At 35.9% G+C, this 24,684-nt stretch overlaps 1 protein-coding gene across 1 annotated transcript; it reads right to left on the bottom strand.

The window, feature by feature from the left end:
- Nucleotides 1-1,312: 1,312 nt before the first annotated feature.
- Nucleotides 1,313-2,877, bottom strand: LOC128292709 (uncharacterized). The gene is made up of 4 exons (XM_053027600.1): nucleotides 2,797-2,877; nucleotides 2,320-2,589; nucleotides 2,022-2,265; nucleotides 1,313-1,680 (listed from the first exon to the last, which is right to left on the bottom strand). Exons 1-4 carry the CDS (start codon nucleotides 2,875-2,877, stop codon nucleotides 1,313-1,315), a joined length of 963 nt encoding a protein of 320 aa, XP_052883560.1.
- Between the last annotated feature and the right edge of the window lie 21,807 nt (nucleotides 2,878-24,684).

The following is a 24,684-nucleotide window of genomic DNA, read 5'->3' as shown; positions in this document are numbered from 1 at the left end:
ACGACTAGTGGTTTAATCGATTTGATTGGCTTTCCCTTGGTCTTGGTTTGGATTTGACAATTCTTGATCTATATTAACAAAATACACTCATTTAGTCACTAATTACAATTAGGCAATTGAAAATTCACATCTTCGATAAAATGACCATTTTGCCCTTATGCTTGAAATTTGATTTTTATCTAATTTCTTCGTATTACAAGCCTAGCCAAACCCTTTTTGCTCTTATAGCAACCTCAAACTCTCACTATTTCACACACTTATCACTTATTTTGCAACTTAAGCAAAATAGTCCCTTTAGGTGTTTTTATGCTAATATCTTTCACAAAAGTTGTCTATTACACAACTAAGACTCATATTCTTCCATAAAATTTCAGAAAACACCCTAAATGCTCTCATGGAAAAACCCTAGACCATCAACCATTTTGCAAGATATACCCCTCATTTGAAAGCTCATTCTTCAAGGGTCTCAAAAGTACAAAAATCATCAACAAAGGACATGGAAATCACTTACTTGAGAGGGCTCAAAGTTGCTGAAATTTTTGAAGCTCTTAGACCTCAACAATGGCTGATATTTTTGGCTAAGAAGAAGAGAGGATGATGAGGTGAAACCTTTTTGTTATATTAAAATAAAGCTAATCAAAAATTGGTGACCAAATTTCACCTAATTTTGACAATTTTGTCTCCTCTAGACTCTATGGCCGGCTATGCCCTCTCCCAAGGGTCTATTTGCCTTTTAAAGACCCTCAATTTATGGTTCATGGTAATTTAACACCCTCAGCTATCAATTCAAGACTTTTACACTTTATGCGATTTAGTCCATTTTCACAATTGGGCTCATAAACGCTAAAATTAATCCACCAAAAATTTCAAGCACTCCTATAATCATACTATGACTCTAAAATAATAATAAAATAATTTACTCGACTTTGGATTTGTGGTCCCAAAACTACTATTCTAACTAGGTCCTAAATCGGGTTGTTACAATGTACATCATCATGGTCCTATCCTTCTTTTTAACAAACAGTACTGGTGCTCCCCAAGGAGACACACTTGGATGGATGAAACCATGGTCCAACAACTCTTGAAGTTGAGCCTTAAGTTCTGTAAGTTCCTTTGGGGCATACGGTAGGGAGCGATGGACACTGGAGCTGTACCTGGAAGAAGCTTAATTCCAAATTCAACCTATCGGTTCGGAGGCAAGTAACTCCTTAAGAAAAACATCCAAAAAATCTCTCATGGTTCTGATATCCCCAATCGAAGAGTCCTTAGAAGCAGAAACACTAACGTATGCCAAATACACCTCACACCCTTTCTAAACCAATTTCTCAGCCATAAGCGCGGAGATCACATTAGAAAAATAATCCCGACGCTCCCCTATCACAACCACCTCATTACCCACCCCAGTTCTTAGAACGACCTTCTTAGTCGCACAATTCAGACTAACCTGGTGTTTGACCAACCAGTCCATTCCCAAAATTATATCGAACTCCCCAAACAGAAGGTCCATCAGATCCATCAGAAATATAGTTCCTTGCACCACTAAAGGTACATTCCTATAAATTTTACTAACCCGAACAGATAGCCCCAACAGACTCAGTACAGTGACCTCACTCGTAGTGCTCTCCACAGAAATCCCCAAAGTCTCAAATACATTACTAGCTATGTATGAGTGAATAGACCCTATGTTTATCAAATCAAGGTAAGGTAAATCAAAAATAAGGAACGTACCGTTGATGATGTTAGGAGTATCTCTGTCCTCTCAATGAGGAGCAGTATAAACCAAAGCAAGCTGCCTCGCCTCTGTCTGACCAGCACCTTGGCCTAGTTCTCTCTGTCCTCGGCCCAAACTATTCCCACCCCTAGCCGCTCCACGGCCCCTAAGTGGCTGCTGAACTACTCTCTATGGCTGTGTAGGACCTGATGTCGAGCTTGCACCTGATCAGCCCTCAACGGACACTTCTGAATATGGTGCTCTAAAGACCCACATCTCAAACAGGCCCCAATCCGCCTCTAGCACTCACCCGGATGGTGCCTACCACAATCACTACATGGTTGTAACCCAATAGAAGCAATAGACGAAATAGGGGCCCTCACTCTAACTGGCCCATTAGAACTGGCCTTTTTCTTAGGCCGCTTCACAGAACATAAGGGCTCTGAATCCCTCTTATTTTTATCTCTCTCACGGCCTCTGTTTTGGCGCTCTGCGTACTTAACATCCTCAACAATCTTTGCCTTCTCTACCAGAACCGTGAACTCACGCTCCTTCTACGGAGCTATCAGAACCCTCAGATTATCGTTTAGGCTATCCTCAAACCTAACACATCTCTCATACTCCGATGCCACCATACCTCGAGCATAGTAGCTGAATCTAAAAAATTTGGCCTCATACTCGGCCACAGATTGATCACCTTGTGTGAGATTCAGAAACTCACGCTTGCAAGCATCAACGTAACTGGCTCCCACATATTTGTTCTGAAATGTAGTCTTGAATAACTCCCAAGTTAGACGATCAGGCTGAGTGCCCTCCTTAGCCGTCAACCACCACTGATATGCTACTTCGCGAAGCAAGAAGACTGCACCCTTTAATTTCTACTCAGAGGTATAGTCCAAATCATCCATAATTCTCTCAGTGGTCTCCAACCAATACTCAGCCACATTAGGAGTGACTCTTGTAACACCATTAAATAACTCAGCTCCATTAGACCAGAGTCATTTAGTTATTGACCCTCGGCCCCCAGATCCAAAATTTGGCCCAGTGACCCTCTTTAATATCCTCAGCATGGCTTGGGATAGTACGTTATCCCCAGCCGAGTGGCTCTGAGACCCAGTCTCAGTGGCAGGTGATACTAGCATCTCACTAGTGTCCAGATTTGGCATACTGCCCAAATATTGGAATTATGGCATGAGTATGGCACAAATATTAGTATATCATTTATGTGTCATAAAATGTTGAGTGATAAGAATAACAAAAGGAAGTAAAGGAAGGTTGTTGTTCATTCTTTGTTCTTCATAGCTGAATTTGAGAGAGAGAGCAAATAGGGGAGGAAACCCTTGAATATTAGGTCACTAGGAGGGGGAAAAATTGAAGGTAAGTTCTTGGTACTTTGCTTCTATCTTGATGTTCATGAGTTCTTCTTGATTCTACCCTAACTCATGAAGCATATTTTAGTTTTTGGTTGTTGTTTCATGTTCTTTTGATGAAAAATGGAAGATAGGTGAAGTTGAGCCAAACAAATGATCATGCATGTGCCTTAGATGCTAAAGGGAAAAATCGGCTAACATGTTGTGCTTTAAAATGATGAAATGGAGATTATACTTAAGTAAAATCATAGATATGTGATGATTGATTGGTGATATATATGTTTAAATAACAAGCATGCAAGTTAGGTGTGAAAGAGTGATTTGGTAATAAATCTGCTTGGGACAGCAGCAGTAATGTGACTTTGGAAAATCACCATAAATTGTGGGAGATGAATTAGAAGCTGAATAAATTATTTAATTAAAGCTTAATGAGTATAGTTTCAAATGAAATAAACTAGAACATATTTTGAATTCTGTACAATGATAAATTTGATTCGTAATGAAGAGTGGTCAGATTAGTCAAACAGTGAAACATGGGAAACTTTAAGAAAAATCTGGTATTGATTGGCCATACCAAAAATTCTGAAAATTTTATGGATAGAAGATATATGAGTCTATTTTCAGGAAAATTAACGGCACTTGATTTGGAGTTTCGTAGCTCCAGTTATAAATAATTTAGTGACTGTTGCTCGGAAGATAGCTTGCAGTGAAATTATGATTATGTGGTAAACATTGACAAAAATTTGTTAATGAGTCGCTTATTGATTTCTTATAAGCTTACTATGATCTGTAGGTGTGGTTGGCGAATATTGTAAGGGGTTAATATGTAGTTTGTATTTGAATAGTTAGATTAACGTGTTAGTAATCCAATTGTAGGCGGTTCGTGTGGATCTCACAAGATATCGTCGCAAATGTGTGTAACTAACACCTCTTTCTTAGTCTAGATCGACAAAAGTTGAAAAGCGAAATGCCGAAAACCGATATTTTGTAGATTTGCGAGTGTGCGAATGCTCGTGAGGTAAATCGATTAATGTTTTTGGTAAGCTGCAATGTTTGACCGCAAAGTGCATGATTTACGTGCCCTCGATATTTTTGGGCTTAATGGGCCAAAATTGGAATGATGGGCCAACTGCCCAATTCAAGAAGAACCCTCGATGCGTGATTCGTTAGTACGTGAAAAGTAGGAATATGCATGAAAAACCCTAAATAGATAAATTACTGAAATACCTTTAAAAGTGGAAAATTTACGCTTTTACCCCTAAGAGATAAATTACCAAATACCCCTAGGGTTAAATTGACCTAAATGCATGTTTGATGTTGTTATTTCTGCATGCCATGTTGTTATTATCGATGCATGGGATTTGGGATATTGACGGAGGAAGTACTGAAAGTGGCTTGTTCACGTCTTGGAGGCTTTGCCTCAATTTATTGATAAGCGAGCGAAAAAGGCAGAATCTGTGGAGTGTTAAATGAGTGGGTTGAGCTATTCCCCACATGGAGTGTATGGCTGGTACGGGTGGAGTGTAGTGGTTGGTGGGTTGAGTAGTCTCCCCAAATGGGCTTGCATATGTTTATTGATGTTGCATGTATTTTGAAATAGGCCTATGGGCCATACTGTTATCTGAATAAGGGGCTAAGGCCCAGTTTATTGTAATCTGAAAAGGGCTTCGGTCCAGTACCACTGTTACCTGAATGGGCTTAGGCCCAATTGGCTTGAGCTGACTTGGGCTTTGAATGGGTTTTCCTTACACACTAAGTTTCCCCAAACTTACCCCTTTTATTTTCATCCACGCAGGAAATCCCCAACCATAGTGGGCTTGGAGCTGTGAGGGAATTCGGAGTGGCCACTAGTTCTGAAAGTTTGATTTTCTTCTGGTGAACTGGACATCCTTTTAATTACGTTTGAGGTTTTGGGTTTTTAAATGTAATAAGGCCGCTTAATTATTTTTTGATGGTTTTAATATGTATTACTAAGATAGGTATTACTTATTTTAACTGTTGAAATTGGATAGCTTTAGGGCGCGTTTTCAAAAACAACAATTGATTTCAAAATAACACGACAACAAGCAAAGCTTCCGCAATGAAAGTAGTTTCCAAAATTAATCACTTTTCCTAAAAATGACTTAATCAAATCGGTTTCCTAGAAATATCCATGACGTTAAGGTGTGGCAATGGCGGTATGCATGTCTAGGATTGGATCCGAAGGGAGCTTGGTACTTAAGCAGTCCGATGGACTCACCACCTCTTTTCTGGTTTTCTACCTGGTGCACAGCTTCCATTCACTTTAACCTATATGTGGCATGCCGGATCCGGCCATAACTTTTGGGCCGGGTTTGGGGTGCTACACTGATACCACTAAATGTAACACCCCAAACCCGGCCTAGACGTTATGGTCGAATCCGGAAGTGTCACATGAGATGAGTTGAAAAGAAAACAGTTGTCATTAAATTAAAAACTCCTTCCAGTTCATTTAGCCATTATCAATATTATTAATTTCAAAGCTCACTTTCATTTAGTCATTTGGAGACAAAACGTATTTGTAGCAGAAGCTTGTAAAATTGTTGTGTTTAAAAGACCGTTCAAGATTTTAGAAAACTTTTCTTTAGGTAAAATCGACAAAGCAAAAAGTAGGTTAAATCGAAAACCCAAAACCAAAACCAAACAGTTAAAAAGTCCATACAGTCCTCGAAAATACAACTTAAAGGAAACCATAATGCAAAATAAACTAGTGATAATGTGTGGTAACCATCGAATTCTCCGCTACAGCTATCCACCTAAATTTGTGGATTACCTATTCAAATTAAACAGAAAAGAGTGAGTTTACGTAAACTCAGTATGTAACCCCACAGAATTAAGCATACACATAACAGAAAATCAGAATCAGACAAATATAGATTCATGCATAAGCCCATCTCAAATACAGACACAGTTATACAAATCAAAATAAAAAATCAAATGTCCTACCGCCATCCTCTGCACACCATCTCCAACCATCTCTACACACCATGTGGGGTTTAAAAACACCCACCCAGCCCTACATACCACATTGTACTGATGCAGTACATAACAGATTAAATGCAGCCAAGCTGCTAAAATATAGGCGTTAAACAGTACATAACAGATTAAATGCAGCCAAGCTGCCAAAATATAGGCTTTAAACGCCTTTCAGAACACTTCCTTCATATATATGTATCATCCCAACCCCAATATCAGATACCAAATATTCAGTTTCAGACATACAAATTAACCATGCTCACATGCTTACATACAGATATAACATGCATATACTATCATGCTCAATATAGAATATCAGTCAAACAAATTATACAGTTTAGTGTTTCACTAGCATTTACTGACCCTACAGTAGGCCCATAGTTGTTTGGGATGACCCGTGCAACCCCAGGGAAAAATACAGATAAATGGGCCCACATGCCCAGATTGGCCTTGCTCGTGTGGATCACACGGCTTGGCCCAGATATCACACGCCCAATTCAGTTTAGCTTGTGTGCCACACACGGCCACACTTTGGCCATCACATGACCGTGTCCTGTACACGGCCTGGCATTCATCGATCACACGGTCGTGTCGTCACACACGGCCTACCACAAGGCCTACCACACAACCGTGTGGCATCGATAGTTGGGTTTTTTAGCTTTTGTCGAATCTCGTTTTTCTACTTTTCAGGTACACACCTGGTATCGTTTTGATACGAAAACAAACATGAGCCTTCCAAAACTGCCAACGAGCGAGAATCACTAATACTACTAAGTTGTTGTGACAAAATCCACAACCTCACGATCTTCTCCAAGATAGTTAATGCACAAATGCCACACCGAGCCCCAAGAAAACAGTGAACGATTGGTTGGACCAAAAAGGAAAATGAAAAAATGAAAAAGAATAGGTAAAGAGGAGAAAGTAGAAACATCAGAGAACTTGGAAGAGAAAGAGAAAAACGAATTTTGGAGACAAAAATAAAAAATAAAAGAATATTTTGATAATTAGTTTAGACATGTCTGGGACATGCATCGGCCTCGAGACGTAAGCCAGTGTAAGACATGTCTGAGACATGCATCGGTTACGAGATGTGTCAGTGTAAGACCATGTCTGGGACATGGCAATGGCACGGATATGTGAGAACTAGTGTAAGACCATGTCTAGGACATGGCATCAGCCTCGAAGATGATAGCCAGTGTAAGACCATGTTTGGGACATGGCATTGATAAACGCCAAATTATACATAGTTTTACCCTAAATACTTAGCATATTTATGGATGTTTACTACTAGATTTGTAGATTTTGGTGCTCTTAATCTGGTTATTTCATGTTTTGTACTCAGGAGAGCACCAAGAGTCAAAAGGAGCCAAAAACGAGCTAAAAAGGGACAAAACAGACCAAATCGAGAAGATCACACGGCCTAAGCCTTGCTACAAGGGCATTCACATGCCCGTGGCCTTCGGAGGTGTCGACCAAGGTTTACACGATTCACACGGCCTGGCCATTGAGCCTACACTGTCGTGGCAATTTAACGGATATAACATGGCCTGGCAATCATGTCACACGGTCGTGGCACACGGGCGTGTCCCTTTTTTAAAGAGTTGTATTTTACACGAAAAAGGGTACTTAGGGAGGAAGAAAGCCAATCCAAAGCCTATATAAACACCCTAAGTGTGACCTAGAAAGGGGCCGCTCTTCCATAACTTTTCTGGAATACAGAACCACACGCTAGGAATTACTTGAAGGAAGCCAGATGATCCATCCCAAAAGCTGGAGCTACTCCAAGACTGAAGATCTCTCTCAAAATTCCTTCAGGGGTTTTAGAGTTTTCTTCATGTTTTGTTATTTTTATACTTTTGAGTTGTACTCTTATTTTATTATGAAATAAACCCCTTAGCTACCTAAGGGGGATAAAACCTATGATGGATCTTGTTATTATTATCAGAACTGTATGATAAATACTTGATTTGTTCTTAATTATGTGTCCTTAATGCTTGAGTTAATATTCTGGGTATTAATTCATGATTTGATGTGCTTATGCAGAGGAGGAATAGACCTTGCCTAAGAGTAGATTTGACATAATTAAGCGGAGTTGATCAAACGCCTAGAAATAAGGTTACGAGATTTTGCCAGATTAGGGTGAAACCTAATATGGGAGTCCATAGAGTGATTTATTGCTTCGCTAGGGACTTTAATTAAGAAAGAAATTTTGATTAATTCAACTGAGGGTTAGACGTTATTAGTCTCGAAAGGGATAATAACATAGGTTAGGGAGTCTTACGGATCAAGTCAAGTGAATAAATTGTCCGGTTCAGAGTCAGATAACAAGCGAAATCTAGGTGGATTCCTCATTGGGTGTCGTCTTTATCAATTGCTTCTCTTCAAGTCTTTTTCCAAATTTTCTCTTCGCTTTAATTAAATTAGTTAATTAGTTTAGATAATCTAGTATGCAAATTCATGTTAATAAACCAATGAATTTTATGGTTATTCAGATTTGATTTAGTTTAAAGAATTGTTAAATGTAGTAGTTCATACATTTTATATTATTCCATGTGTCAATTATTTAGAGAAATGACATAAGCATTTGTAAATGAGAAGTTCTATGAGCATGAATGGTTGAATTTTGAATTAAATTTCATACATGTTTATGATTTATGGTTATGAAAGGAAAAAAATTGCTAGTTTTTCATTATGTCATATTTTTAAGTTTGAGAAGTGACTTTTATTGATATTTAATTTAGGCTTGTTTCTATACATGAAATGGCCAATTATTCTTGGTAGTTAATTGATTATGCAAAACTCTTGTTAAAAGGGTTTTAAAAGTATTTTAAATTGATCTCATATCTCATTATGACTAAATAAAATAATGAGTTATTTGTTCCACCTGTTTTGCTCCTTTCCCTGAAGTGAATGTAACAATTCATAACAATTATGGAAATTTAACTTATTTTCATTATCGACAAATAGATAAGAAGAAGATGGATGATTCAAAATGTTGTCATATGTTTATTCTTAGTATAGAATGTTCAATGATTTATAGTAATTTATCATTCCTTGAAGCAGATGATATCTATATGGGCCCATTCATCCTCCGTATGTATGGTTTTGATATTATATGATTTTGGTATATGCATTTACAAAATAATCACATATGTGTTATCAATTTGCAACCTGTAATTTGCAAGATTTCTTGTTTAAATAATTAATTTCAGATTATGCAATTAAGATAATTCATATTGGTAAAGCTGATGAGTTTATATCTCAGTCTTTTATTATCAAAAGCTTGTTATTTATGCGCATAATGGTTTAGAGAAATTATTGATTGAACGCATCTGATTAATATCTAAACCATTACTTATGAGAACTAAACTTCCTATTTCAACATGAGATTATGTTGATTTACGTGTTATACACATCAAGCCAATAATTTATAAATACTCCACAATACAATTGGTTTTTACTCAAGAGCTAAATATTTCTCATCTTTGAATTTTTGTATGTGCATATATGTTCCAATTGCTCCACCACAGCGCTCAAAGATGTGAGTCCTCAAAGAAAGTTGGGAATAAATATTAATTACGAGTCTCTTCAAAAAGTCAAACGGTTGTTGAAAATAAGATATTGGGGCCTCGTTTTCATAATTTAAGATCGTAAATATTTTTATTGAATATTTGCAGAGTTGTATTATATGTGAATTGAAGTTTGGTCTGGAAATTTTGATGATTTATTGATTAATTAAGGTAAAAGGATTAAATTGAAAAAGAGGTAAAAGTTAATTACTATAGATTTAAAATAGTAAAGGGACCAAAATGGTGTTTAAACCATAGTAAAAAAGTCCAAGCGGTGGTGGATGTCTATCATTCCATTAACTTTTGGGTTATTTATTCATTTAGTCCCAACTGCTTTAAGGCTAAATTGTAAATAAGTTTGTTTAATTGGAATTTAATATAATTAAAGGAACAATTGTGTAATTGGACCCTCCTTAAATGGCTAATAATATAAATGATGAAGAATTCTTTAGATTGTGGTAAATTGCAATTAAATCCTAATTAAATAAGGATTTACTAATTAGTCTGTTTTTCAGTATGATCGGAAATGGTGGTTTCGGGGCCACAACTCCAATGTTTCAAGTTGTAAATATTAATTATTTATTAATAATTACGAGTTCATTAGTGTCGTAATAAAATTTGGTTAGGAAATTTTAACGTTTGGACGGTTAATTAAGTAAAAAGGACTAAATTGTAAATATAAAAAAGATGGATTTATTAGTTAAAAGGGGTAAATTAAAGGGGTTTGGATGGTAAATAAACCACCATTACCCATAGTGGACGATTTTGGCTTTCATTTAGCTAAAATTTCATGAATTAATTAAGGGTAAAATAGTAATTAAGTAAATAAATAAATTTTTAATGAATTAAAAGCCAAATTGGCTAGGAAAATTTCATTGTTTTCTTCTTCCAAAGGCTGAAACACCATTGTTAAGGCTAGATTTCTCTATTGGGTATGTGTTTGATGTCCGTTTTTAGTAATTTTTATATTTTTGAGCTTGTATTAGTTTAATCTAGCTAACTCGAGAAATAATTTGTAAAAATGTCAAATGTTATGGATTGTGCCATTAATGAAATTTGGGTTTTTCTTGAAGTTTTATGGTAAAATATTAATCTTGGTTGTTAAATAGGACTATTTTGTAAAGTAGTTTTTGAATGTTCAAGGACTAAAATGTGAAAATAGTAAAAATACAAGGACTTGGTGTGAAATGATTGCAAATAGGGGCAGTTAGGAAAATCATTAATGTTTCGGCTATACTGGGTTTAAGGTAAAAATGGTTAATTTGCATGTTTGGGGCTTAAAGACTAAATTGCATAAAAGTAAAATGTTAGGGGCAATTTTATAAAAATATCAAAAAGGACTTAAATGCATAGAAAGAGTTAAATTTATTTTCGGATTTTGTTAATTGAATGAAATTAATATTTTAGGTCAAGAATGGATTGAAAATCGAGGCATAGAGAAGTTGTTGAATAGTCCATGTACTTTGGCAATTATTGCAAATCAGTCCAGTAAGTCCATACTATTATTTCTATAATATAATCATTATTTTTATACATTCTTTGTTATATAATTAAATTCATAGTATGCTTAATAATTGATTGGTTGAAAATATCTAAGAAATGATCAATTGACAAGTTATCAAGCTTCGAGTAAGTGAATACTAAATGAATATTCTACTCTAATGATACCCACCATCACGATGGCTGAGATCCTACATATGTTTTTGATTCTCGACAACTTGTATGAGCATCATCGTGAACTGGTGAATTGAATGGCTACTCTATTATGAAGACATAGACCGTTTCGATAGCTAAGATCCTACATATGTTGCGGATTCTCAACAGCTTGTGTGAGCAGCATCGTGAACTGGTGAATTGAATGACTACTTTATTATGATGATATAGACCATTCTGATGGCTGAGATCTTGCATATATTGCGGATTCTTGTCAGCTTGTGTGAACAGTCTCGTGAACCCTATGAAAATGACTAAATTGAAAATTGTGTAAAAGTTGAATTCTATTAGTTAAAAGGATCAAATGGACATGGAATCTTAAGTTAATGGATTTAATGAATAAATATACCATATCATTAGTTAATGGATGATTATGGCATGATTTTTGTGTTATTTTGATAATTTAAAAATGTTAATTTTGTAAAATTGTAAAATTAGAAATTAAGTAAAAGATGACAAAAATGTATCATCATCTTCCTTCTTTCTTTTTTTTTCTTGTTGAAATCATGAACACCATAGTTAAGGGGAGACTAGGTTCGACCAAGCTATTCATGGTATATAATTTTGTCCCATTTTTAGTGGTTTTTATGTTTTTGAGTTCGTATTAGCTTAATCTAGCTAGCCTGGGGGTTAATTCGTAAAGTTATTAAAAGTATAGGGACTTTCCATGATTTATTTTGAATGTTTTTTGAATTTAATTGATATATTATTAAATTTGGTTGTTAAATAAACATGTTTTGTTAAGTGATTTTTAGTGATTTTAAGGTTTAAGGATTAATTTGTTAAAAGAATATAATTAATTAGTAAAAATGTAAAATTGTGATAAATACAGGTTTTAAGGAACCTTATGAAAATATTCTAGAATGAGATATTATCAATTGTGGTTAAATTGTAAGTTTGGGTTTAAGGACTAAATTGCATAAAAGTTAAAATGTTAGGGGTAATTTCATAATTTCACATTAAAGTGGGTTATAAGATAGAATTAATTATATTAAGTTATTTGAATGATTTAATTGAATGAAATTATTATTTAGATCAAGAAAAGAACCAACTGAATTTAAACCGAGGAAAGGCTAAAGTGTTGGATTTGTAACAACCTATTTTTAGTGAAATCAGAATAGTGATTTCGGGACCACAAATCTGAGTCAGAGAGAAAAATTATTTTAATAGTATTGCATGGTCTGCATTATGATAAGAATGACGTATAAAAATTTCATTAAAATTTTTTTTACCAATTACATGATTAATTATAAAAGGACCAAATTGCATTAAATGAAAAAGTTGAGTTCTAGTAGCTATAGATAGTAAATAGCTATGGAATTCAAAACTTGAGATCCTTATATGACAATTAGACCATTAAATGGAGTTAGTAGATAATTATGATGTTAGTAGATAATTATGATGATTCATCTATGGAAATTTAAGAAAAGAAAAGGACTAAAATGGAAAGTGGAAATAATAAAAGATGATAATTAATTAAAAGATAAAATATCAACTTATTTCATCATCTTCCCCAAATTATTTCTATGGAAACCCTAGCTAAGAGAAAATAATTTAAGCAAGCTTAATTGGGTAAGCATTCTTGTCCCGTTTTTAGTAATTTTTATTTTTTTTGAGATCGTAATAACCTAATTTAGCTATTTTGGGGATTAATTTGCAAAGCTATCAAAGTATTAAAATTTTTCCATGGATGAGTATGCTGAAATTTTAAAATTTATGGTAGAAAATAACAGGTTGTTGATATATAAATAACTTTTGTAAAGGAAATTTTTATGAAATTGTGATTTAGGGACTAAATTGAAAAGATGTAAAAATTCATGGAAAATTTTTTATTTTTGTGAAATACATGAATTGATATTGTCATATGCAAAATTCATCTAGGCTTGGAATAAATATTAAATTGTATTAATTTCATTTTCCAAGCCTAGGGACGAAATTGAAATTAATTAAAAGTATAGGGGCAAAATGGTACTTTTTGCCTAAAATATGAATTGGATTGAATTGAATATAAATTTTATTAAATTGAGTTAAATTTACTCATATAGATCTGGATAGACCTAGTACGGAATTAGATCGAGGAAAATAAAAAGTATCGGATTAGTAGATTCTCGCATACAAATAAATGTTGAGGTAAGTTCATGTAACTAAATTGTGTACATTTATATGTTTAAATTAAATTTATATAAGTGAATTTTATAATTGTAGCACCCCAAACCCGGCCCAGAAGTTATGGCCGGATCCGGCATGCCACATCAAAAACGTTAAAAACAAAATTTCCATTCTAAGTCCAGAAAATCGTACTTGATGTTCAAAAGACTAATTCATTAAGGGTTAAAGTGAATGGAAGCTGTGCACCGTGTAGGAAACCTAAAAGAGGTGGTGAGTCCATCGATCGCTTAAGTACCAAGCTCCTTCGGATCCAATCCTAGACATGCATACCGCCATTGCCACACCTTAACGTCATGGATATTTCTAGGAAACCGATTTGATTAAGTCATTTTTAGGAAAAGTGATTAATCTTGGAAAATACTTTCATTGCGGAAGCTTTGCTTGTTGTCGTGTTATTTTGAAATCAATTGTTGTTTTTGAAAACGCGCCCTAAAGCTATCCAATTTCAACAGTTAAAACAAGTATTACCTATCTTAGTAATACATATTAAAAACCATCAAAAATAAATAAGCGGCCTTATTACATTTAAAAGCCCAAAACCTCAAACGTAATTAAAAGGATGTCCAGTTCACCGAAGAAAATCAAACTTTCGAACGGGTGGCCACTCAATTCCCTCACAGACTCCAAGCCCACTATGGTTGGGGATTTCTGCGTAGATGAAAATAAAAGGGTGAGTTTGGGAAACTCATGTGCAAGGAAAACCCATTCAAAGCCCAAGTCACTCAAGCCTATTGGGCCTAAGCCCATTCAAGTAACAGTGGTCTTGGGCGAGCCCTTTTCAGATTACAATAAACCGGGCCTTAGCCCCTTATTCAGATAAAAGATGGCCCATAGGCCCATTTCAAAATACATGCAACATCAATAACATATGCAAGCCCATTTGGGAGACTACTCAACCCACCAACCACTACACTCCACCCGTACCACCATACACTCCATGTGGGGATAGCTCAACCCACCAAATTTAACACTCCACAGCTTGTTGCCTTTTTCGCTCAGTTATCAAAGAATTGAGGCAAAGCCTCCAGTACGTGGACAAGCCACTTTCAGTACTTCCTCCGTCAATATCCCAATCCCATGCATTAGATAGTAACAACATGGCATGCAGTAAATAACAACAGTCAAACATGCATTTAGGTCAATTTAACCCTAGGGGTATTTCAGTAATTTATCTACTATGGGTAAAACTGTAAATTTTCCACTTTTAAAGGTATTTTAGTAATTTATCTATTTTAGGGTTTTTCATGCATATTCCTACCTTTCACGTACTAATGTAATCACTACCGAGGGTTCTTCTTGAATTGGGCTGTTGGCCCATCATTCCAATTTTGGCCCATTAAGCCCAAAAATATCGAGGGCACGTAAATCATGCACTTTGCAGTCCAAACATTGCAACTTACCTAAAACATTAATCGATTTACCTCACGAGCATTCGCACACTCGCAAATCTATAAAATACCGGTTTTCGGCATTTCACTTTTCGACTTTTGCCGATCTAGACTAAGAAAGAGGGTGTTAGTTACACACTGCTTTGCACGATATGTTGACGAGATCCACACACTAACGCCTACAATTGGATTACTAACACGTTAATCTAACTATTCAAATACGAACTACGATTAACCCCTTACAATATTCAGTCAACCACACCTACAGATCATAGTAAGCTTATAAGAAATCAATAAGCAACTCATTAACAAATTTTTGTCAATATTTACCACATAATCATAATTTCACTGCAAGCTGTCTTTCTGAGAAACAGTCACTAAATCATTTATAACTGGAGCTACGAAACTCCAAATCAAGTGCCGTTAATTTTCCCTGAAAATAGACTCATATATCTTTTATCCATAAAATTTTCAGAATTTTTGGTATGGCCAATCAATACCAGATTTTTCTTAAAGTTTCCCATGTTTCACTGTTTGACTAATGTGACCACTCTTCATTACGAATCAAATTTCTCATTGTACAGAATTTAAAATATGTTCTCGTTTATTCCATTTGAAACTAGACTCATTAAGCTTTAATTACATAATTTATGTAGCTTCTAACTTATCTCCCACAATTTATGGTGATTTTCCAAAGTCACGTTACTGCTGCTGTCCCAAGCAGATTTATTACCAAATCACTCTTTCACACCTAACTTGCATGCTTGTTATTTAAACATGTATAACACCAATCAATCATCACATATCTATGATTTTACTTAAGTATAATCTCCATTTCATCATTTTAAAGCACAACATGTTAGCTGATTTTTTCCCTTTAACATCTAAGGCACATGCATGCTCATTTGTTTGGCTCAACTTCACATATCTTCCATTTTTCATCAAAAGAACATGAAACAACAACCATTTCCTTCATTTTAATTCATGACCAAATGCTCACAACACAACTAAAAATCAAAATATACTTCAAGAGTTAAGGTAGAATCAAGAAAAACTCATGAACCTCAAAATAGAAGCAAGGTACCAAGAACTTACCTTCAATTTTCCTCCTCCTAATGACCGAATACTCAAGAGCTTTCTCCTCTCTTTTCTCTTCTCTAACTTTCAGCTATGATGAACAAAGATGGAGAAAACTTTGTTCTTTTCACCCCTTTTTCTTTTAATAAAACTTCATATTTCATCCATTTAATTCTTTAATACAAAAGACATGAAATTCTTATCATGAAACATTTACCTAACCCATTATCATGAAACATTTACCTAACCCATTATCATGGAACATTTACCTAACCTATTATCATGGAACATTTACCTAACCCATTATCATGGAACATTTACCTAACCTATTATCAATTTGTATCAATTTGTACCATAAATTATGGATATCAAGTGTACATTTTGTCTACAACAACATGATGGTTGGCCACTTCATGTAAAATGGGAGGTTTGTCATGCAAATCCTCCTATTTTGCACTCCTATTTATTTGGCCACTTCAATTTAGCCTATATCATTTTCAAACATTTTCACATAGGTCCTATTTCATAATTTCACTCACAAATGACAAAATCAAAGCATGAAATTTTGTCAACATTCACAGAATTCCCGAAAATTGGGGCGTTACAATAATTTTCTTGTATGTGAAAGTGATTAAATATAAAAAAATGCCCGATAAATGTTAAGTCTCGTTTGAACAAATGAAAATCAATGGATACAAGTTTCCCGTATTGGTTGTAGTCCTGCATATGTTGCAGACACAACACAGCTTGAAAGAGCATCCCATTATTAGCCTTCTCGAGCTTCCCATTAATAGCTCTTCGGAGCATCCTAATTGGTTGAGATCCTACATGTGTTGTGGAGACACCACAACTCTTATGAGCTTTCGGATTATGGCTCTTTGTGAGCTTCCCATTAATTGGCTATTTGTGAGCTTCCTAATAAGGCTCGCTTGAACTTCCGGATTCTGGAGCTTCCCGATTAATGGTTCTTCGGAGCTACCCGATATTGGTTCACATGAGCTTCCTGAATATGGCTCTTATGAGCTTCCCGTTATAAAGCCCGGATAAGCTTCCCATTACATGGTGAGCTTCCCATTATATTGCTCGAGAGAGTGCTTCCCATTTAAGTGTTCTTATGAACACTCCTAAATATGAATTGACGACTTACAGAATCGTACACTTCATATGTACTACCCGATGTCCATCGATATTTCTTAAGGTTTAACGAGCAAAGTTCTGATATAAGTTAAGATAAGATCTGAATGAATTAATAATTGTATCTACCTGAAAATACATGGAAATGTTTATACGATGACCTCATCTCTGTTACTTATTTGAAATGCATTTGAAATACATGACTAACTTGCTTGAAGATGTATATGTGATAGGTTATTAATTGAGTTGATTTGGATGTTCTTTGTATGCTTATTTTAAATGAATATGAATGGTAATTCAATTTCCCGTTATACGAACTTACTAAGCATTTAAATGCTTACTCTATTTTTTCTCTGTTTTATAGTACTCAGAAGCTCATAAAGGTTGGAGCGGGTCAAAGCAAGATTACACTATCCTTCAGCTCTTTTTGGTATAAATAGAAAATTTTAATTAGAATATAATGACATGTATAGGTTAAACTGGTCAAATGTTGGCATACACATGTTTTGGTTGTAAATAGCCATTGGAATGGCTTGTAATGGTCATGTTTTGATATATATATGGTATTATCATGTTTGGAGTATAAATATGATTATGCACATATATGCATTTGGTAAGAATGACATAATAATAAATTGTCTATTGGGAAGCCTAAGGGTACACTGGTTGTATGTGTAAAATGTCAAGATTAAGACTTCGTTTTGGCTTGTTTTAAATGTCTTGAATTGGTTAGTGAATATGTTAAAATGTTGATGTAGGTGGAAGACAAGTTTAGGTGAGAAATAAGGCTTGGAAATGGCCTTATTTTATCCATACGGGCAGAGAAACAGGTGTATGTGACACACGGCCTAGTACATGGGCGTGTGTTTCGACCGTGTGTCCTCTGCATCTTAAAATTTCAAAATAGAATGCTCAGGTATTTTTATACAGGCAGATACACGAGCATGTGTCTCAGCCATATGTGTCACACGGCTTGGCACAAGGGTGTGTGACTTAGCTGTGTGAACCCTGAACCTTAATTATGCAAGTCAGTATGCTCACACGGCCTAACACATGGGCGTGTGGCTCGGCCGTGTGACTAAGTCAATATGCAACCTAATTTGGACATAGGCTGGAACATTGCCGTGTGCTTCACATCGAATGCCCATACGGCCTGAGATACGGGTGTGTCACTTGGCTGTGTGAGCCACACGACCTGGCCATACGGGCGTGTGTCCCCTACATATAAGGAAAATTTTAAAATTTCACAAAAAATTCCTGAGTTCTCGGTTTAGTCCTCACTTAAATGCATAATTTGGGCCTCGAGGATCCATTTGAGGGACTTTGTGAAAATTTTCTAATATGAAATGTTTGTATTTGATCTGTATATTTCGGTAATGCTCTATAACCCTGTTTCGACAATGGATATGGGTTAAGGATGTTATAGGATTAGTCGTCGGCTTTGTTTTCACAACTATTTTTTATCGACGTAAATTCGTATGAGTATTAAACTTATTAATTATTGTTTCATATGCATGCTATTAAATGTTATACTAAATGTAATGGGCCAATTTAGCCCAGGCCCAAAACCATAAGATAAACAAAAATAAAATGTCCACTGTCCAATTTACACAGCCCAAAATCATAACCTGAACCCAATTACATAATACCCAACCAAACCCAAAACCTAAAACCTAGCCCAACAAATACATGGCCCAACTAGCCTAAAAATTAAAAACTAAGAAACCCTAGGGTTTCTTTAGGCGAGCCATGACCTTCAAATTTCAGCCCCAACCCTACAAAGACCACCTCCGTATGCCTTCCACGTTGGCATGCCCATGAACGACTTCTCCATGCCATACATACCTGCAAAACAGAATGCCAGTAGGCAAATAACCGCACATAACAACAATACAGCAAGAAAATAAGATTTCTTGTATTTTTTTCTTGTATATTTTTCTTGATTTATTTTTGCTATAAAAAGGCCATTGTAAACACTGTAAAGGATATACAAAAATCAGTGGAGATCAAACAAAAGAATACACTTCAGAGGTGGTTATTTATCACTATTTTGTTTTATTTTTTCCTTCTTCTTTTTTTCATTTTCATTCGAATCCATGATATATATACTAAAATATAATAAAAAGGGAGAGGATAGATGTACCTCTCAATTCACTAGCAAAAGGGGATCTTCGGTCTTCCGATGGCCGTCTACGGCAGCGCGTGTGGCAAAGTTACAGTGGTGGCTTGCTGAATTTGGACGAAAGGGGGGGGAGAGTGAGGGAGTTGAGAGAAAAGAATTGAGTTTTTAGGGTTTTTTTTTCTTTTTGAAAAAAACCAAATTAATTTTTGTTAAATTTTTTTTGGATTTATATGGTTTAGGAAACAACACCGTTTTGTTGGAGCAAGGTCCGCACGTTGACCCGACCTGTAGAGAGGGTCCGCATGTTTTGGTCCTAAATGGGAAATTTGTGCATTGGGTCCCTCCTTGTTTTGATGCAATTTGATTGAGTCCCATTTAGATTTCTTTTGTTTTTTTAATTTTTTTTCCTGAAATTTATGCGCTGTTTTGATTTAATCCGGTTTAAAGGGCGTGTTTAGGAACTTGGGATAATTGTGTTATTCAATCCCCACGCATTTGCATGCATTGCGCTTTGGTCCTTATTTCAATTTCAATGGTTTATTTTATTTGTTAATTATCTCTTTTCGTTTGCTTTTATTTCAATTAAGTTTTTTTTTTCATTTTTAATTTGTATAATTCATTATTTTTTTTAAATTCATCTGGCATTCATCTTTTAAAATTTTTTATACATACATTTTGAATTGCTTTGATAATTTTACATTGTTTTTTTATTTTTGTTTAAACTATAAGATTATTACTTTAAGTGTAGCACCCCAAACCCGGCCCAGAAGTTATGGCCGGATCCGGCATGCCACATCAAAAACGTTAAAAAAAAATTTCCATTCTAAGTCCGTAAAATCGTACTTGATGTTCAAAAGATTAATTCATTAAGGATTAAAGTGAATGGAAGTCAGTGCACCGGTAGGAAACCGGAAAAGAGGTGGTGAGTCCATCGGATCGCTATACCAATCTCCTTTCGGATCCAATCCTAGACATGCATACCGCCATTGCCACACCTTAACGTCATGGATATTTCTAGGAAACTGATTTGATTAAGTCATTTTAGGAAAAGTGATTAATTTTGGAAAATACTTTCATTATGGAAGCTTCGCTTGTTGTCGTGTTATTTTGAAATCAATTGTTGTTTTTTTTGAAAACGCGCCTAAAGCTATCCAATTTCAACAGTTAAAATAAGTATTACCTATCTTAGTAATACATATTAAAACCATCAAAAATAATTAAGCGGCCTTATTACATTTAAAAGCCCAAAACTTCAAACGTAAATAAAAGGATGTCCAGTTCACGTAAGAAAATCAAACTTTCGAACGGGTGGCCACTCAATTCCCTCACACTCCAAGCCCACTATGGTTGGGGATTTCTGCGTGGATGAAAATAAAAGGGTGAGTTTGGGAAACTCAGTGTAAGGAAAACCCATTCAAAGCCCAAGTCAGCTCAAGCCTATTGGGCCTAAGCCCATTCAGTAATAAAGTGGTATCTTGGGCGAGCCCTTTTCAGATTACAATAAACTGGGCCTTAGCCCCTTATTCAGATAACAGTATGGCCCATAGGCCCATTTCAAAATACATGCAACATCAGTAAACATATGCAAGCCCATTTGGGGAGACTACTCAACCCACCAACCACTACACTCCACCCGTACCAGCCATACACTCCATGTGGGGAATAGCTCAACCCACCCACCCAACACTCCACAGTTGCCAGCCTTGCTGCTCAGTTAACAGTAAATTGAGGCAAAGCCTCCAGTACGTGGACAAGCCACTTTCAGTACTTCCTCCGTCAATATCCCAGTCCCATGCATCGATAATAACAACATGGCATGCAATAAATAACAACAAATCAAACATGCATTTAGGTCAATTTAACCCTAGGGGTATTTGGTAATTTATCTACTAGAGGCAAACGTAAATTTTCCACTTTTAAAGGTATTTTAGTAATTTATCTATTTTAGGGTTTTTCATGCATATTCCTACTTTTCACGTACTAATGTAATCACGCATCGAGGGTTCTTATCAATTAGGCCGTTGGCCCATCATTCCAATTTTGGCCCATTAAGCCCAAAAATATCGAGGGTACGTAAATCATGCATTTTGCAGTCCAAATTTTACAGCTTACTAAAAACATTAATCGATTTACCTCACGAGCATTCGCACACTGAAATCTACAAAATACCGATTTTCGCATTTCGACTTTTCGACTTTTGCCGATCCAGACTAAGAAAGAGGGTGTTAGTTACACAACATTTTGCGACGATATCTCGACGAGATCCACACACGAACCGCCTACAATTGGATTACTAACACGTTAATCTAACTATTCAAATACAAACTACGTATTAACCCCTTACAATATTCAGCCAACCACACCTACAGATCATAGTAAGCTTATAAGAAATCAATAAACAACTCATTAACAAATTTTTGTCAATGTTTACCACATAATCATAATTTCACTGCAAGCTGTCTTCCTGAGCAACAGTCACTAAATTATTTATAACTGGAGCTACGAAACTCCAAATCAAGTGCCGTTAATTTTGCCTGAAAATAGACTCATATATCTTCTATCCATAAAATTTTCAGAATTTTTGGTTTAGCCAATCAATACCAGAATTTTCTCAAAGTTTCCCATGTTTCACTGTTTGACTAATCTGACCACCCCTCATTACGAATCAAATTTCTCATTGAACAGAACTCAAAATATGTTCTTGTTTATTTCATTAGAAACTAGACTCAAAAAGCTTTAATTACATAATTTATTCAACTTCTAATTCTTCTCCCACAATTTATGGTGATTTTCCAAAGTCACGTTACTGCTGCTGTCCCAAGCAGATTTATTACCAAATCACTCTTTCACACCTAACTTGCATGCTTGTTATTTAAACATGTATATCACCAATCAATCATCACATATCTATGATTTTACTTAAGTATAATCTCCATTTCATCATTTTAAAGCACAACATGTTAGCTGATTTTTCCCTTTAACATCTAAGGCACAAGCATGCTCATTTGTTTGGCTCAACTTCACCTATCTTCCATTTTTCATCAAAAGAACATGAAACAATAACCATTTCATTCATTTTAATTCATGACTAAATGCTCACAACACAACTAAAAATCAAAATATACTTCAAGAGTTAAGGTAGAATCAAGAAGAACTCATGAACCTCAAAATAGAAGCAAGGTACCAAGAACTTACCTTCAATTTTCCTCCTCCTAATGACCGAATACTCAAGAGCTTTCTCCTCTCCTTTCTCTTCTCTAACTTTCAGCTATGATGAACAAAGATGGACAAAATTTTGTTCCTTTCACCCCTTTTTCTTTTAATAAAACTTCATATTTCATCCATTTAATTCTTTAATACAAAAGACATGAAATTCTTATCATAAAACATTTACCTAACCCATTATCATGAAACATTTACCTAACCCATTATCATGGAACAGTTACCTAACCTATTATCATGAAACATTTACCTAACCCATTATCATGGAACATTTACCTAACCTATTATCATGAAACATTTACCTAACCTTTTATCAATTTGTATCAATTTGTACCATAAATTATGGATATCAAATGTACATTTTGTCTACAACAACATGATGGTTGGCCACTTCATGTAAAATGGGAGGTTTATCATGCAAATCCTCCTATTTTGCACTCCTATTTATTTGGCCACTTCAATTTAGCCTATAGCATTTTCAAACATTTTCACATAGGTCCTATTTCATAATTTCACTCACAAATGACAAAATCAAAGCATGAAATTTTGTCAACATTCACAGAATTCCCGAAAATTGGGGCGTTACAACTCTACCCTCCTTAAAGAAATTTCATCCTCGAAATTTACCTAATCCAAACAGATGAGGGTATTGCTGTTGCATCGTCTCTTCTGGCTCCCAAGTAGCTTCTTCCCTCCCATGATTACGCCACAGTACTTTTACCAACGGAACCGACTTCCTTCTTAGAACTTTAACCTCTCGATCTAAAATTTGTATGGGTTCTTCCTCAAAGGTCAAATTAGTCCTTACTTCAATCTCCTCTACTGGCACAACATGTGAGGGATCCGATCGATATCGTCTTAACATAGACACATGAAAACGTCATGGATTCGTCTAACTCGGTGGTAACTCTAATCGATACGCCATGGCCCTACCCGCTTAAGAACTCGATAAGGCCCTATAAATCATGCGGACTCAATTTGCCTTTCTTGTCAATCTCAAGATCTTCTTCCAAGGTGAAACCTTTAAAAACCATATCCCCAACCGCGAACTCTATCTCTTTGCGCTTTAGGTCCGTGATACGACTTCATCATCGATGCCTCTTTAATCGATCTCTTATCAACTTAACCTTACTTTCAGATCTACCACCAACTCGGTCCAAGCACTTGTCGTTCACCCAACTCGTCCAACACGTAGGCGCACGACATCTCCGCCCATAAAGTGCCTCATATGGAGCCATCTGAATACTTGCTTGGTAGTGTTATTGTATGCAAACTCCGCCAATGGCAAGTAGTCCTCCCAACTCCCACGAAAATCGATGATACAACCCCTTAACATATCCTCCAAAATCTGAATAATCCTCTCCATTGTCTATCCATGCGTGGGTGAAAGGCGATCTTGAAATCCAAACGTGTACCCAATGTCTCCCGCAACTTCTTCCGAAACGAGATGTAAACCTAGGGTCTCGGTCGAAATAATCGACATCGGCACTCCATGTAGTCGCACTATCTCGCCACATACAACCTAGCCAACTTTTGCGGGAGTAATCAGATCGAACCGGTATGAAATGGGCGATTTTGTTAACCTATCCACCACTACCCACACAGAATCTTTCTTGGTGGGTGTCAAAGGTAGCCCACTCACAAAGTCCATAGTGACTCTCTCCCACTTCCACAATGGAATTTTCACCGATTGCAGTAATCCAGAAGGAAATTGATGTTTAGCTTTCACTTGCTGGCATGTTAGACATTTCCCACGAACTCGTTACTTCTCGTTTAAGCCTGTGCCACCAAGACAGCTTCTCGCAAGTCATGATACAACTTATTCCCTCCAGGATGCATGGAACAAAGTCCTCCATGAGCTTCCTTCAATATTGGTATCTCAAGTCAGAGTCCTTCGGAACACAAATTCTTCCTCGGAAGCATAAAACTCCTTCAGTATTCAGTCCAAAATCCTCATTCTCACCCTTCTCAACTTGCTGAAACCGAAGAATCAACGAGTTATCCTTCAACTGTTTTTCTTTAATTTGTTCAGTCCAAATAGGCCTCACTTGCAATTCTGCTAACAGACTTCTATCATCATACAGACTCAGACGAGCAAACATTGCTCTCAGATCAGATACAGCTCTACAACTTAGAGCATCGGCTACCACATTAACCTTGCTTGGGTGATACTCAATCGAACAGTCGTAATCTTTAAGCAACTCAATCCATCTCC

Source organism: Gossypium arboreum, chromosome 5 (assembly GCF_025698485.1).
Source record: "Gossypium arboreum isolate Shixiya-1 chromosome 5, ASM2569848v2, whole genome shotgun sequence".
NCBI lineage: Eukaryota > Viridiplantae > Streptophyta > Magnoliopsida > Malvales > Malvaceae > Gossypium > Gossypium arboreum.
This window is presented reverse-complemented; position numbering and strand designations above follow the sequence as displayed.

Excerpts from the sequence above, each read along its gene's own strand:
- LOC128292709 (XM_053027600.1), bottom strand. The coding sequence starts at position 2,877 with ATGCCAAATCTGGACACTAGTGAGATGCTAGTATCACCTGCCACTGAG. Across the intron at positions 2,590-2,796 it reads GCCACTCGGCTGGGGATAAC|AAATTAAAGGGTGCAGTCTT; the intron begins GTACTATCCCAA and ends ACCTCTGAGTAG. Across the intron at positions 2,266-2,319 it reads CATCGGAGTATGAGAGATGT|AAGGAGCGTGAGTTCACGGT; the intron begins GTTAGGTTTGAG and ends ATAGCTCCGTAG.